Raw genomic sequence first — 15,781 nt, forward strand, 5'->3', positions numbered from 1 at the left:
CTGAGGTAAATGTTTGACCACTACATTTCTGAGTTGAATGCATGAGGACTACATCTGTGAGGTAAATGTGGGACCACTGCATTTCTGAAGGTAAATGGGTGACTACTACATCGGTGACGTAAATGTGTGACCACTACATCTCTGAGGTTAATGTGTGACCACTACATCTGTGAGGTAAATGTGTGATGACTACATCTTTGAGGTAAATATGTAACCACTACAAATCTGAGGTAAATGTGTGACGACACTTCTAAGCTAAATATGTGACAACTACATCGGTGAGGTAAATGTGTGACCACTAGATCTCTGAGGTAAATTTGTGACCACTACATTTCTGAGGTAAATGTGTGACCACTACAGCTCTGAGATAAATTTATAATACATGTATTATGTATCACATATTGTGAGGTAAATTTGTTCTTTTTAGGTCCCTATACAAATTAGAAAAAGTTTGGCTAAATGTGCATCAACCCTTCCCTCCATGAGTCCCCATTTTCTCAACTGGGGTCTCAGAGGTTAAAGGGGTTATCCAGCGCTAGAAAAACATGGCCACTTTCTTCGAGAGACAGCCCCACTCTTGTCCCCAGCTTGGGCGGGGTTTTGCTGCTCACTTCCATTGAAGTTAATGGAGCTTAACTGCAAACCGCACCTGAACTGGAGACAGGAGTTGTGTTGTCTCTGAAAGAAAGTAGCCGAACCCACCCCCTTCCCCCGTGACACAGTGTGGATAGGAAATACATTTTTTTATTGCTGAAATACCCCCTTCAAAACGTTTTCTCATCTTGGCGTGTTATCCCCTATCCTGACAACAAACTGATTTCTGGGGTCTGACCACTGGAACCCCGATTAATTCCAAGTGAAGGGACAAAATTGTTCATGCAATGAATGGCTTACTCAGCGTCTCTGCACTCCATTGCTTCTCTATGGGCGGCCCCGTTAACGATAAATGGAGTGCAGGCCATGATGGCTGCACAAGCGCTGTGAACCCTCCATTCGTGCTGAGGTAAATGTCGGACATTACAGCATCTCTGAGGTAAATCTACCACAAGATTGTGAAATTAGAGTTTTCTCCACATTCCAAAGTATGTATTACAGTATTCCTGTCAGACATTATCTAATTTTCTGTTAATACCAAAAACAAATGTATGTGGTCGCAATATTTGTTGGCAACATTTATCATCATTGTATGCCTGTCAGCCATTTTGCTTTTTTAAAAAAAATTTCACAAATCCCTGAGTTCTGAGGTAAATGTTGGACGTTACTGCACCTACGAGGTAAATGTATTATCAGATCGCTCTTCTTTCAAAGCAAAATTTGACTTATAATTACAATCGTGAGGTAAATTTTGAACTCTATAGCATTTCTGAGGTAAACGTACTAGTAGATTGCTCTTTTTTCAACAGAAATTTTAAATTTATCTATATTTCTAAGGTAAATTTGATATATTATCGGTATGATGACCAATTTACTTAAAAGAAAATTGCATACAGTGGTGTGTGCCATTCATTTTTTTTAACATAAATTTGATATATCTGAGGTAAATGTTGGACTCTACCGCACTTGGCTTTTTTCAAATCAAATTTCACTTAATTTCTGAGGTAAATCTGACGTTTATGGCTGTAAGGTTATTTTTGGACTTATTCAAATGTGCGACAAATCTCTGGGGTAAACTTGATATGTCCTGAGGTAAATGTTGGACTTCACTGCCTTTCTGAGGTAATTTTTTTGCTAAATTGCTCTTTTTCTAAGCAAATCTTCAAATTCTCTACATTTCTGAGGTAAATGTGATTATTTCTCACGTTTTACCGTATTATCTTACTATAACCCAGTCAGCCATCACCTAACATGATAGTAAATTTGAAAGGACGTTGTATTTACAATGACCCCCTAGTCACGTCAGCCATTTCCACCTTTGGCAGGCGTTCTGAGGTAAATCATGAGGCACGGTGTGTGACATCTATAATTTTACTGCACTTTCCTGTCATTTGGCCGCGGGCTGAGGCGGATGCGCCCGGCTCCCGTGCACACAGGCCGCCCGGGGCCGCCTCCTGCGCGGTTTGTTGTTGTTGTGGCCGTGCTTGGTGTGATCGCGGCCCGGCCATGCTGTTGATAGAATAAACCCCTCCCGTCCACATTGCAGGCCCAGGCCGCTCTCTCCGCTACAACCAAACCCGGCACGGCCCCGCCCACCGCTGTCATTAACAAGCTTTCAGCACGCCTCAACCTAACCCCAGGCCCCGCCCCGCAATGACCTCTTCCTAGTCAACGCACGTTTCAACCGAACAAATCGTGTCACGCCCCCTGCGTGACGTCTGCGAAGCCGGCTCCTCCTATTGGCTGCCGCCCGTCGGCTGCGTGCGCTTCACGTTAGGCTGCGCCTCCCCCTTTCCTTTTCTCTCGCTGGCCGCCGCCGCCGCCGGTCCCCGGAGCTCCCGTCAGCCGCCCCCGGGCGCGCGTCCGTCCGTCCCCTCCCTCCCCTCCGTGTGTGCTGACAAGATGGCGGCGGTGGTGATGAGCGGCGGGGTGTCGGTGGTGGCCCGGCTGGAGGGCCGAGAGTTCGAGTACCTGATGAAGAAGCGCTCGGTGACCATAGGCCGGAACTCGTCGCAGGGCTCGGTGGATGTCAGCATGGGGCACTCCAGCTTCATCTCCCGCCGCCACCTGGAGATCTTCACCGCCGGGGACGAGGAGGAGGGCGGCGGGGAGTTCTATCTCCGCTGCTTGGGCAAGAACGGGGTGTTCGTGGACGGCGTGTTCCAGAGGAGGGGGGCCCCGCCGCTGCAGCTGCCCCGAGTGTGAGTACCGGGAGAGGGAGGGAGGGGCCGCCGGTGACAGGAGCATGACAGACAATGATCGGGCTGTCACCGAGGGGGGAGGGGCCAGTCATGGGGGCGACTGTAGTCGGGGGGAGGGGGGGGGCACGTGCGCGATGGGGGAGGGGTCAGATTGGGGATCCAGAATAAGCAATGGCTATGAATGTGGGAGGGGGTACCTAGAATAATTGGGTTGTCTGTGAATGGGGGAGGGGCTATACCTGGGAACAGAAGGGGCTATGGGGCAGATTCATACACATGCACAATGGGGGCGCTCCGGGTAAAATGGGGAGCAGTGGGTGAGGGGCTGTTGTAGGAATCAGGATGGGGGCTGATGGTTTAGGGGTGTCGCATCAAACATAATGGGGGGCCTATGGGTGACTTAGTAATAGAATGATGCAGAGGTTATGGGGGGGCTGTAGGGAATGGGTTACAGGGGAGGAGGGGGACATGGAGGGGGTTCCTGAAATAGTCTGAGGAGGGGGCACAGACACCATCAGGCCTGGGGGAAGGGATTGTTTACACTCACATTGTATGTAAACATTGAGCAGAGCATTCTGGGATCTGACCAGGGCCCCATGTATAGGGGATTATATATTAGCTGTATATAACTATGACGTGTAATGGAGGTGGGTAAAAAAAAAAAGAAAAAAATATATATGTATATAGCTGTATATGAGATGTATTGTATCTTGTGTCTTCTGTTTGTTGATCAGTGCCCCATGTATGGGGGGGGGTGTATTTGTGTATATGATGTGTATTGGGGGGGTGTCTATGTGTGTGTATGACATGTATGGGGGGGTGTATGTGTGTACATGACATGTATGGGGGGGTGTATGTGTGTACATGACATGTATTGGGGGGTGTATGTGTGTACATGACATGTATTGGGGGTGTATGTGTGTACATGACATGTATTGGGGGGTGTATGTGTGTACATGACATGTATTGGGGGGTGTATGTGTGTACATGACATGTATTGGGGGGTGTATGTGTGTACATGACATGTATTGGGGGGTGTATGTGTGTACATGACATGTATTGGGGGGTGTATGTGTGTACATGACATGTATTGGGGGGTGTATGTGTGTACATGACATGTATTGGGGGGTGTATGTGTGTACATGACATGTATTGGGGGGTGTATGTGTGTACATGACATGTATTGGGGGGTGTATGTGTGTACATGACATGTATTGGGGGGTGTATGTGTGTACATGACATGTATTGGGGGGTGTATGTGTGTACATGACATGTATTGGGGGGTGTATGTGTGTACATGACATGTATTGGGGGGTGTATGTGTGTACATGACATGTATTGGGGGGTGTATGTGTGTACATGACATGTATTGGGGGGTGTATGTGTGTACATGACATGTATTGGGGGGTGTATGTGTGTACATGACATGTATTGGGGGGTGTATGTGTGTACATGACATGTATTGGGGGGTGTATGTGTGTACATGACATGTATTGGGGGGTGTATGTGTGTACATGACATGTATTGGGGGGTGTATGTGTGTACATGACATGTATTGGGGGGTGTATGTGTGTACATGACATGTATTGGGGGGTGTATGTGTGTACATGACATGTATTGGGGGGTGTATGTGTGTACATGACATGTATTGGGGGGTGTATGTGTGTACATGACATGTATTGGGGGGTGTATGTGTGTACATGACATGTATTGGGGGGTGTATGTGTGTACATGACATGTATTGGGGGGTGTATGTGTGTACATGACATGTATTGGGGGGTGTATGTGTGTACATGACATGTATTGGGGGGTGTATGTGTGTACATGACATGTATTGGGGGGTGTATGTGTGTACATGACATGTATTGGGGGGTGTATGTGTGTACATGACATGTATTGGGGGGTGTATGTGTGTACATGACATGTATTGGGGGGTGTATGTGTGTACATGACATGTATTGGGGGGTGTATGTGTGTACATGACATGTATTGGGGGGTGTATGTGTGTACATGACATGTATTGGGGGGTGTATGTGTGTACATGACATGTATTGGGGGGTGTATGTGTGTACATGACATGTATTGGGGGGTGTATGTGTGTACATGACATGTATTGGGGGGTGTATGTGTGTACATGACATGTATTGGGGGGGTGTATGTGTGTACATGACATGTATTGGGGGGTGTATGTGTGTACATGACATGTATTGGGGGGGTGTATGTGTGTACATGACATGTATTGGGGGGTGTATGTGTGTACATGACATGTATTGGGGGGTGTATGTGTGTACATGACATGTATTGGGGGGTGTATGTGTGTACATGACATGTATTGGGGGGGTGTATGTGTGTACATGACATGTATTGGGGGGTGTATGTGTGTACATGACATGTATTGGGGGGTGTATGTGTGTACATGACATGTATTGGGGGGTGTATGTGTGTACATGACATGTATTGGGGGGGTGTATGTGTGTACATGACATGTATTGGGGGGTGTATGTGTGTACATGACATGTATTGGGGGGTGTATGTGTGTACATGACATGTATTGGGGGGGTGTATGTGTGTACATGACATGTATTGGGGGGGGGTGTATGTGTGTACATGACATGTATTGGGGGGGGGTGTATGTGTGTACATGACATGTATTGGGGGGGGGGTGTATGTGTGTACATGACATGTATTGGGGGGGGGTGTATGTGTGTACATGACATGTATTGGGGGGGGGTGTATGTGTGTACATGACATGTATTGGGGGGGGGGTGTATGTGTGTACATGACATGTATTGGGGGGGGGTGTATGTGTGTACATGACATGTATTGGGGGGGGTGTATGTGTGTACATGACATGTATTGGGGGGGGGTGTATGTGTGTACATGACATGTATTGGGGGGGGTGTATGTGTGTACATGACATGTATTGGGGGGGGTGTATGTGTGTACATGACATGTATTGGGGGGGGTGTATGTGTGTACATGACATGTATTGGGGGGGGTGTATGTGTGTACATGACATGTATTGGGGGGGGTGTATGTGTGTACATGACATGTATTGGGGGGGGGTGTATGTGTGTACATGACATGTATTGGGGGGGGGGGGTATGTGTGTACATGACATGTATTGGGGGGGGTGTATGTGTGTACATGACATGTATTGGGGGGGGGTGTATGTGTGTACATGACATGTATTGGGGGGGGGTGTATGTGTGTACATGACATGTATTGGGGGGGGGGTGTATGTGTGTACATGACATGTATTGGGGGGGGGGTGTATGTGTGTACATGACATGTATTGGGGGGGGGTGTATGTGTGTACATGACATGTATTGGGGGGGGGTGTATGTGTGTACATGACATGTATTGGGGGGGGGGTGTATGTGTGTACATGACATGTATTGGGGGGGGGGTGTATGTGTGTACATGACATGTATTGGGGGGGGGTGTATGTGTGTACATGACATGTATTGGGGGGGGGGTGTATGTGTGTACATGACATGTATTGGGGGGGGGGGTGTATGTGTGTACATGACATGTATGGGGGGGGGTGTATGTGTGTACATGACATGTATTGGGGGGGGGTGTATGTGTGTGTATATGATATGTATTGGGGGGGGGTGTATGTGTATGTGACATGTATTGGAGGGTTTATATGACATGTATTGTATCCTGTGTGTTCTATTTGTTGATACATTGTATATGCTTATCCTGAATTCAAACGTATCGGTTACTGTGGGGGATCACCTGACTGATGACCCTGGGGCCATGGCTCTGGGGTTTCCTTCGCTTGGTTTGGTGTTCTCTGGACATGTTGCGGGTCATTGTAAGTGGCGCCCCCTATGGTGAGCTGGCATGTTGCTTTCTATTCCTCTCTGTTATCAGCCGTTCCAGGCAGAGGAGGGGGTCATAGGTCCCCCCCAGCCATAACACTGCGTGGTGTATGGTTACCCGGTGTCACCAGACCATTTGGTAAAAGCCAGAATCTTGTTGCTTTCTTTGTGGCATTAATGGATCCTCTGGGGACGTCCTCACTCATAAATCCGGGGTCCTTCTTGTTTTTAATAGCTCTCAGGGCATGATGGGAGTTGTAGTCTTTGTAGAGGTTGTACTGCTGTGATAGTTGAGGCCTTGGATCTGGGACGTTAATCCAAGTCCTTGAGAATGTTCCCTGTTACGGCGCCCTTGTCCTCGAGTCGGCGGCAGTCATGTTGTTTTGGTTTTCCCCCTCCCCCTCGGACAGGTACACGACAGGAAAACAAGCTGGGTGCCCGGCCCTGGCACGCTGTCATCTCCGCAACAAGCTCCTCCATTCATTAATGGCAGAGCTGTGTTTACAATTTCCCCTCCCATGATGCTTTGGGCTCCTGGTATATCGCCCAGCACTCTATAAGCTCTCGCTGTACACACGTCTGGTTGGCTCTTTCCTCGTGTTTCAGACGCGTGTGAAAGTTTTATCAGCTCATGAATTATTAAGGGTTGGGCCGCGCTCGGGCAGGATGCCAGAAATGCTGCGAGCCCAATCTCCAGGTATTTTTATGTGTAGCTGTTCAGTTTTTTTTATTTACTTTTTTGCTTTTTTTTTTTTTTTTTTTGTACTTTTAGGTTCTCCAGGTTTTGCAAAACTAACTCCCATTGCCACCGACAGAAGAAAGGCCTGGTGGGAGTTGCAGATTTACAAGCTGTGGCCCTCCCGCTTTTGCAGAACTACAATTCCCATCATTCCCTGCCAGCTAGAGCTTTAGCTTTCATTGTCCAGGCATGATGGGAATTGTAGTTTTGAAACAGCTCTAGGGCCAAAAGCTTGGCACCCCTGACCTACATGGGCCCATAGGGGCATGCTGAGTGTTGTAGTTTTGCAGCCAGCATGAACCCTTTAGGAAACCAAAGGTCATCACAGCATGATGGGAGTTGTAATCCTGCAAAGAGTATGGACCAATAGGAGGTTGAAAGCCTTTTCAATCAGTAGGCCGGAGACTGTCAGGGCATGATGGGAGTTGTACTTTTGCAATCAGTATGGGCTCGGGAGAACAGTTTTGTAAAGAGCATGGCCTAATAGGAGGCGTGAAGCTGTCAGGGCATGCTGGTAGTTGTAGTTTTAAAGTAATTGAAGAGCTTCAAGTGTTTCGGTGCTATTTTATGGGGGGGTTTGCTTAGAATTTGCTATATTGTCTTAATTTTTTTGATTTTTTTGCATTTCTTAAGACTTTAAGTGACCCCCCCATGGGGAATTTTCCTGCAAAATGACATTGATAATTGTGAGTGACAGAAGCGTGAAGCCCGGAGAGGAACACGTGGAAGCGTGTAATGCAATGTAAATAAAGCCAGCCGTGCGCCTAACTTATAAAGTGGATGCACATGGCCGACTTGTATTTTAGGCTCTTTTTATATCTCTTCGTCATCCTGGGAATCTTGTCAGAGATTCATCAAAGATCCTGGACGAGGTAGGTAGCGTGCCAGGCTGAAGACTGCCGGACTGCATTAAGCCTCTTGTCTGGTGGTCTTGGTAGTTGGCGTGTGGGGGGAGTTATGGCGCCCTGTTGCTGCAGACTCGGGGGCACTCACCTTCTCTGGTTTGCTGCTCTTTGATGTTTTGTTTGAGATTAAAAGCATTGTCAGTGCTTACCTTCCTTATAGTGATCCCATGTTGATAATGATGTTTGCGGACTGTGTGGTCCCCCCTCCACTCTTGTAATGATGTAGGGGTAGTGACAGTGTGGTGACCCCTCCCCCTTATAATGTGGTGGTGACCCCTCCTCCTTATAATGTGGTGGTGGTGACCCCTCCTCCTTATAATGGTGTGGTGGTGATATACTGTGTGGTGACCGGTGACCCTTATAATGACCCCTCCACTTTATAATGATGTGATGGTGACCCCTCTCCCTTATGATGATGTGATGATAACCCTTCCCCCTTATAATGATGTGGTGGTGACCCTACCCCCTTATGATGATGTAATGATGACCCCTCCCCCTTATAATCATGTGGTGGTGACCCCTAATGATGAAGTGGTGGTGGTGATGCATGTGGTCCAGACACAGAACTGCAGCGCCATCACCAAGATTAGCCTGAATGGCGTCAGACATGTAATAATTAAGGGGTTTAAGGTTTTGTTTTCTCTTTTTCCACTCCGGTGTGGCTTGACGTCAGGACTAGCACTCCTCTTGCATCCGGAGCTGCATTCACTATTCTGCTAATTGCAGCCTTGCCATGTGTTCTATTGCAGTGACTACTTTTTCAGGCCACTTGATCTCCCACAATGCACCACTACACATCAGACAGAAGATGGTGGTAGGTGTTGCTGCAGAAGCTGACAGTAAGCTAGCAGCATTGTGAATGCAGCTCTGGAAGCGACAGCAGACCAATCCAGATTGTGTGTAGAGATGACAGGTGACGGCGCGTTCTGTAAGTAAAGCGCCATTATTGTGTTCTGGTGTTATGTGCTTGCAACCGTGGAATGGAGACCTTCTTCTGAAAGGGCATGCTGGGAGTTATACACAGGTTATTCTACACTAAATATAAAATATGATTGATATTGTGGAACTGCCAATTTACTCTTAAACCAAGGTACCACTGTATGTATGTATGTGTGTGTGTGTGTGTATATGTGTGTATGTATATATATATATATATATATATATATATATATATATATATATATATATATATAATGTGTGTGTGTGTAGATATAAGTGGTACATTGGTTTAAGAGTAACTTGGATTTAGTGTGTTTTGCAAGAAGACCTCAGTTTTTCAAAAATGTAAGAGCATTGATTAAGAGCATTGCTTTGGTTTAAGAGCTCCCTGTACTGGGTGGGAGGGAGAGTGGGGGAGGGGCATGGTCTGCATAGCGGGGTCTACAGCCCTGTACTCTGACCCAGGAAGTCTCCCTCACCTTCCAAATCATAGCAGATCACTTCAGGCTGGGGCTCACATCAGGGGACAGGACTGTGGGGGTAATCTCTTCACAGCTGTAATCTCTTTAGTGCTGCTATACAGTGCCCACATATACCCTGCTCATTCCTTCATGCTCCCTGCAGTCTGTCCGCCCTTGTGTTTCCCATCCTCTCTATTCCTGCTATAATGTGCCTGTACTCACACTCAGCTATACACACTGCTGCTATAATGTGCCTGCACTTACACTCAGCTATACACACTGCTGTATAGAAAAGCCTCTGTCACTGTCCTCCTGCACAGCTGTGATTCTCGCTTCCTGATTGGTCCATGCTGAACACACCCCTCCCCCATTGCTGTCATGTGACCACACAGACCTCTGACAGCAGCCCTGCTTCTCTATTCTAGCCTGTTGTACTACGCTACTGCATTGTGGGGATCTGCAGCTCCATCCTGTATCTACAAACTGCTGCTGTGTTATCAGGGTTATACAGTTACTATACATTATACACCACATGCTGATTGCTATACTGCACAGTAACTTATATATCACATATCCAGCTGCTGTGTTATCAGGGTTATGCAGTTACTATACATTATATACCACATGCTGCTATACTGTACAGTAACTTATATATCACATATCCAGCTGCTGTGTTATCAGGGTTATACAGTTACTATACATTATACGCCACATGCTGCTATACTGTACAGTAACTTATATATCACATATCCAGCTGCTGTTATCAGGGTTATGCAGTTACTATACATTATATACCACATGCTGCTATACTGTACAGTAACTTATATATCACATATCCAGCTGCTGTGTTATCAGGGTTATACAGTTACTATACATTATACACCACATGCTGCTATACTGTACAGTAACTTATATATCACATATCCAGCTGCTGTTATCAGGGTTATGCAGTTACTATACATTATATACCACATGCTGCTATACTGTACAGTAACTTATATATCACATATCCAGCTGCTGTGTTATCAGGGTTATACAGTTACTATACATTATACACCACATGCTGCTATACTGTACAGTAACTTATATATCACATATCCAGCTGCTGTGTTATCAGGGTTATACAGTTACTATACATTATACTCCACATGCTGATTGCTATACTGTACAGTAACTTATATATCACATATCCAGCTGCTGTGTTATCAGGGTTATAGTTACTATACATTATACTCCACATGCTGATTGCTATACTGCACAGTAACTTCACAGTAAATCCAAGGCACCACTGTATATATTTGTAATATATATACACCCACGCTGCCCCTCCACGTCAGGGTAAGGAGATGAAGTGATCAGGCGGGGTCAGGGGGATTATCTTGTCTAGTTTGCTCTTTGACCTTCTTATATTTCAGGATTAAAGGAACATGTCTACCTGTCGAGGAGATCAGCCGTGTACGAGGGGCTGGGGGTTATGTCCTGTCCTCCTCCCGTTAACGTTAGTTCACATTGCTCGGCTTATCTTATCATGAAATACTAATATACTTTTCTTTTGCTGTTGGGATACTACAAGTCCCAGCATTCCCTTCCGGTCTGCAGTTTAGGGTTGCATGCATTAGGGCTGCTCAGAACATGGGTGTAAGGTCTTGGACTCATAGGCGTACAGGGCACCATATGGCGGCACATAATTTGGTCTATAGTATGGCAGGGACACTGCTGCAGTATAGATGAGGGCCTCCAGTGCCCCAGCATCCAGCGTTGTTTCGCTTTCATTGCGTTTTAACTTTGTTTTTGCACTTCTGTGCAAACAGGATGCTGCGAAATGTTGTCGAGAGCTGTGAAACGCATCCTCTTCCTCTCAACCCGACCTGCCAGATAAGGAACACGTGTGCCCTGACATCAGCTTATATATAGACAGATGGAGAAACACGCCGGACTCATACATTAGGAGGGCTGTGCTGCTGATCAGTGTACATCCTCCAGACTGGTAACAAACACTCAGCTGGGAGATGCAGGTACCAGCAGAATATTGAGTGCAGCTCTGGAGTACAACACAGGATGTAACTCGGGATCAGTAATGTAATATATGTACACAGTGACCCCACCAGCAAAATAGTGAGTGCATCTCTGGAGTATAATACAGAACGTAACTCAGGATCAGTACAGGATAAGTAATGTAATGGATGTACACTGTGCAGCTCTGGGGTATGATACAGGATGTAACTCAGGATCAGTAATGCATGTACACAGTGACTCCATGACCTTTATATCAGGCAGTGATGGTCCTGATTGTGAGTCAGGGTTAGTGCCCCCTAGTGTCAGATATTCTTAGAATTCAGGGGTGTGTTGTTTTCTGAGAATCCATGTGAGTACACAGTAAAGGTAGGACTATTTGCACCCTCTGTGCTCCTGGCTCTGTACCCCCCAGTGTATGCACTGGGTAAGGTCTTGTACATGATTACTGTATGTATAGTGATGCCATCCGCTCTCCATGATATGCCGCTATGTAGCTGTCTCTTCTGGGACCGCCCTGGGTCACCACATTCTGTTTCCTTTTTTTTTTTTTTTTTTTTTTTTTTTGCAAGCTTATAGATTCACACTGGAGAGTTTGTTTACTACAAGCAGAAGGAATCAACCAAAACAATGGCAGTCTGAGCGGGGGGGGGGGGGGGGGGGGGTCTGCAACTTTTACACCTACTCAAGATCCCTGCTTGTTTTAGACTAATGGCTGAAAACCGCGCAGGGATAGAAACCTCGTTTTGGCCTGATACTACTAAAAGCTGAGGGTTTGTTACAGCGTGTCGGTGTAGGTTACAGCATGTCAGAGAGATTTGTGCTTCAGGCAATCAATCTGTCCTGGCCTAATGCTTCTCACAGCTGACAGTCTGCTACAATTGCATCAAACTCTTAACTCGTTCTCCCCAACCAATTGCTTTCCACCTGTTGCAAAACTACAACGTTCACCGTCTTTAGATGCCCAATATATAGACATTATTAGAGCTGTGTTCTATAGCCTGTGACTTTCTAGCTGTTGTAATTGACCATGCATGCTGGGAGTTGTAGTTGTGCAGCAGGTTGTCATGGTGGAGCTGTAAGCACAGGCCTGTGCCTCTTCTCTGTCATGTTGCCTCCTGTATATACCAATGGGTGAAGAGTCACATCTGCGGAGGGAACAATGGGATTGTTTACATCCAGCAGCTTATCAGGCGGCGCTGCACCGGGGGATTACAGCGCTGCTGCCTCCATACTTAGAACCCGAGATGTTTTCATTCCGCCTCTCCTGGAAGAGTGGAAATTTCCAGCACGGCTCCGTAGGGCGGCTGTGTTAACTCTTCGCTGGCCTACAGGGCTGAGGGCCCTATTACACAGACAGATCTCATAGATTATTGAAGCCAAAGCCAGGAACAGACTATAAACAGGGACTGAGATTTCTCCTCTCTTCAAATCCATTCCTGGCTTTGGCTTCAAAGGTCTTTTTAGAGATCTGTGTGATAGGGCCCTAACACTGCACAGGATAATAGCGCCCTCCTGTGTATAGGTTTTGTGGTATTGCACCTCAGCTCATTGAAGTGGATATATAGCCTATGGACAGGTGTGATTCTGTTTAAGGGTACAAACACACACACCGTATACGCAGCAGATTTGGTGGTGCAGATTTGATGCTTTGTTCAGTTATTTAGATCTAATCTGCTGCGTATACGGTGTGTGTGTTTGTACCCTTAGAAGAAAGCTGACGTTTTTCTACTACAACTCCCAGCATGCCCTGACAGCTGAAAGGAGTACAGCCATTTTTAAAATCTGGCAGCTGTCAGGGGCAGAAGGGAAGGGGTGACTGTTCCGGCTCATGGACTGGCCGCTCAGCCAATCGGTGGCTGGAGCAATGTCCCGCCCCAGACCCTGACTGGCTGAACGGCCGGGTTGTGACATGTGCAGTGCCAAAATCCCGGAGCCTGGCAGGGGTCCAGACACCGTTCCCACTGCTCACTGCCCCTTCAGCTGCCAGATTTTAGAAATGGTTGGACTTCTCCTTTAAGGGTACAAACACACACACCGTATACGCAGCAGATCTGCAGCAGATTTGATGCTGTGTTCAGTTATTTAGATCTAATCTGCTGCATATTTGCTGCGTATCGCAGCAGTAAATACGCTGCGTATACGGTGTGTGTGTTTGTACCCCAACATTGCTTTTTTGGTGTGATGTAGTCCTTGGGTCGACCGTTGTCCCTACTGGACAGTGTGCGATCCCGGTCTGTGTAGGGTCCTTACCACCTCTCTGCGTTATTATAATCTCCTGTCCCTTCCGATTGTTATGAGCGGTGTGTCCTCTTTTGGGTTGAGTCATCACCCGTAGTATTTACTTCCTACGTGCTCGCCGCAGTTGTTAATAACTTTCCTCCTCGAGATGATTCCATTCAGAAAATTGTCACTTGGACATTGCTCAATGTTTGTGATCCAATAGGAAGCGTCGTCCGGGGGCGAGCGGCAGGAAACACCACCGCCAGCTCCATGCATATATAGACTGTACACCCACCTATGTACAGCTAAACTGTACACACACATATCCCTATAAACTGTGCAGCTAGGCTATACACTCACACATATACCTATATACTGTAAAATCCCCCATATACCTATATACTGTGCAGCTAGACTGTACACACATATACCTATATACTGTGCAGCTAGACTGTATATACATATACCTGTATACTGTACACACATATACCTATATAATGTACAATCCCCTGTATACCTATATACTGTGCAGCTCGACTGTGCAGCTCGACTGTACACCCATATACCTGTATACTGTGCAGCTAGACTGTACACTCACACATATACCTATATACTGAGCAAACACATACCTATATACTGTTCAGGGAAGAAAAGAGCGCTGCACCTATGGCTGACACTAGTACCTCTCGGCTGCATAAAACACATCAGAATTTTGTGTATGAATTGATCAAGCCACACTGCCCCATGTACCGCGTGCAGGTATCTGATACACATGGGTCCCTACACTAAGTCCACACCGTGCCAGTCAGCGACCACCACCCCCGCAGGCGCGCAGTCAGGGAAGGGAGGCCATGGAATGGCCCTGCAACCCCCATGTCACAGGACCAGACCCAAAATGCCCCCCCCCATATACTGACACATACCTATGTACTGTGCCGCTAGACTGTACACACCTACCTATATACTGTGCAGATACTATACACTCACACATACCTATAGACTGTACACTCACACATACACCTATATACTGTGCAGATAGACTGTACACTCACACATACACCTATGTACTGTGCAGATAGATTGTACTATGTCAGCTGCTCACATAGTTTTGGATAACTTTTTACCAGATTTTTTTTTCCTTCTAGTTTTATTTTAGTTCCTACTTATTATTTTTTATAAATGTTTATGTATATTTTAGGATTTTCCCCTATATACTGTACACTCACACATATACCTATATACTGTGCAGCTAGACTGTACACACATATACCTATAGGCTGTGCAGCTAGACTGTACACTCACATACCTATATACTGTGCAGCTATACTCACACATACCTATAGACTGTACACTCACACATATACCTATTTACTGTGCAGATAGATTGTACTGTGTCAGCTGCTCACATAGTTTTGGATAACTTTTTACCGTTTTTTTTTTTCTTCTAGTTTTATTTTAGTTCCTACTTATTATTTTTATAAATGTTTATGTATATTTTAGTATTTTCCCCTTCTAATTTGTGTATTTTTTTTAATCTTTTCCAAATTTCCCATTTATATTTTATCAATTTATGTTTTGTGTTATGATTTATGTACTTTTATGCATTTTTATAGTTTTACCCCTTTTATGATTCTTTTACAATTTATATATTTCTTATATATTTGCGCTTACCCCCCAATTATTTTATGTATTTGATATTTTTGCGTCTCAGCTAATGAAAATGAATGTGTTTTGCGGTGACCCATAACCAGGATGGGAACGGGTCGCAGCATGACTGTTCACTTCCATTTGCTGTATTGCAGTTGCACAGTAGTCTTTTCCTACAATACAGGTTCTGCAGCCAGAGTATTGCATTGTATAGTGCTGGGTTTGTGTC

The 15,781-nt window shown here is 45.9% G+C and overlaps 1 protein-coding gene across 2 annotated transcripts in view; it reads left to right on the top strand.

The window, feature by feature from the left end:
• The first annotated feature begins 2,320 nt into the window (after window positions 1-2,320).
• The window catches only part of FOXK2 (forkhead box K2), a 39,007-nt gene continuing 25,546 nt past the window's right edge, over window positions 2,321-15,781 (top strand). Inside the window, exon 1 of one of the 2 annotated variants that reach the window (XM_069953622.1) lies at window positions 2,321-2,795. In XM_069953622.1, coding sequence (XP_069809723.1) covers window positions 2,497-2,795 — 299 coding nt within the window. In that variant the 5' untranslated portion in view covers window positions 2,321-2,496. The remainder of the gene's footprint in view (window positions 2,796-15,781) is intronic. The other variant, XM_069953621.1, reaches the window with a different exon arrangement.

The sequence above is a fragment of the Dendropsophus ebraccatus genome, chromosome 14, assembly GCF_027789765.1.
Source record: "Dendropsophus ebraccatus isolate aDenEbr1 chromosome 14, aDenEbr1.pat, whole genome shotgun sequence".
NCBI classification, from domain to species: Eukaryota; Metazoa; Chordata; class Amphibia; order Anura; family Hylidae; genus Dendropsophus; species Dendropsophus ebraccatus.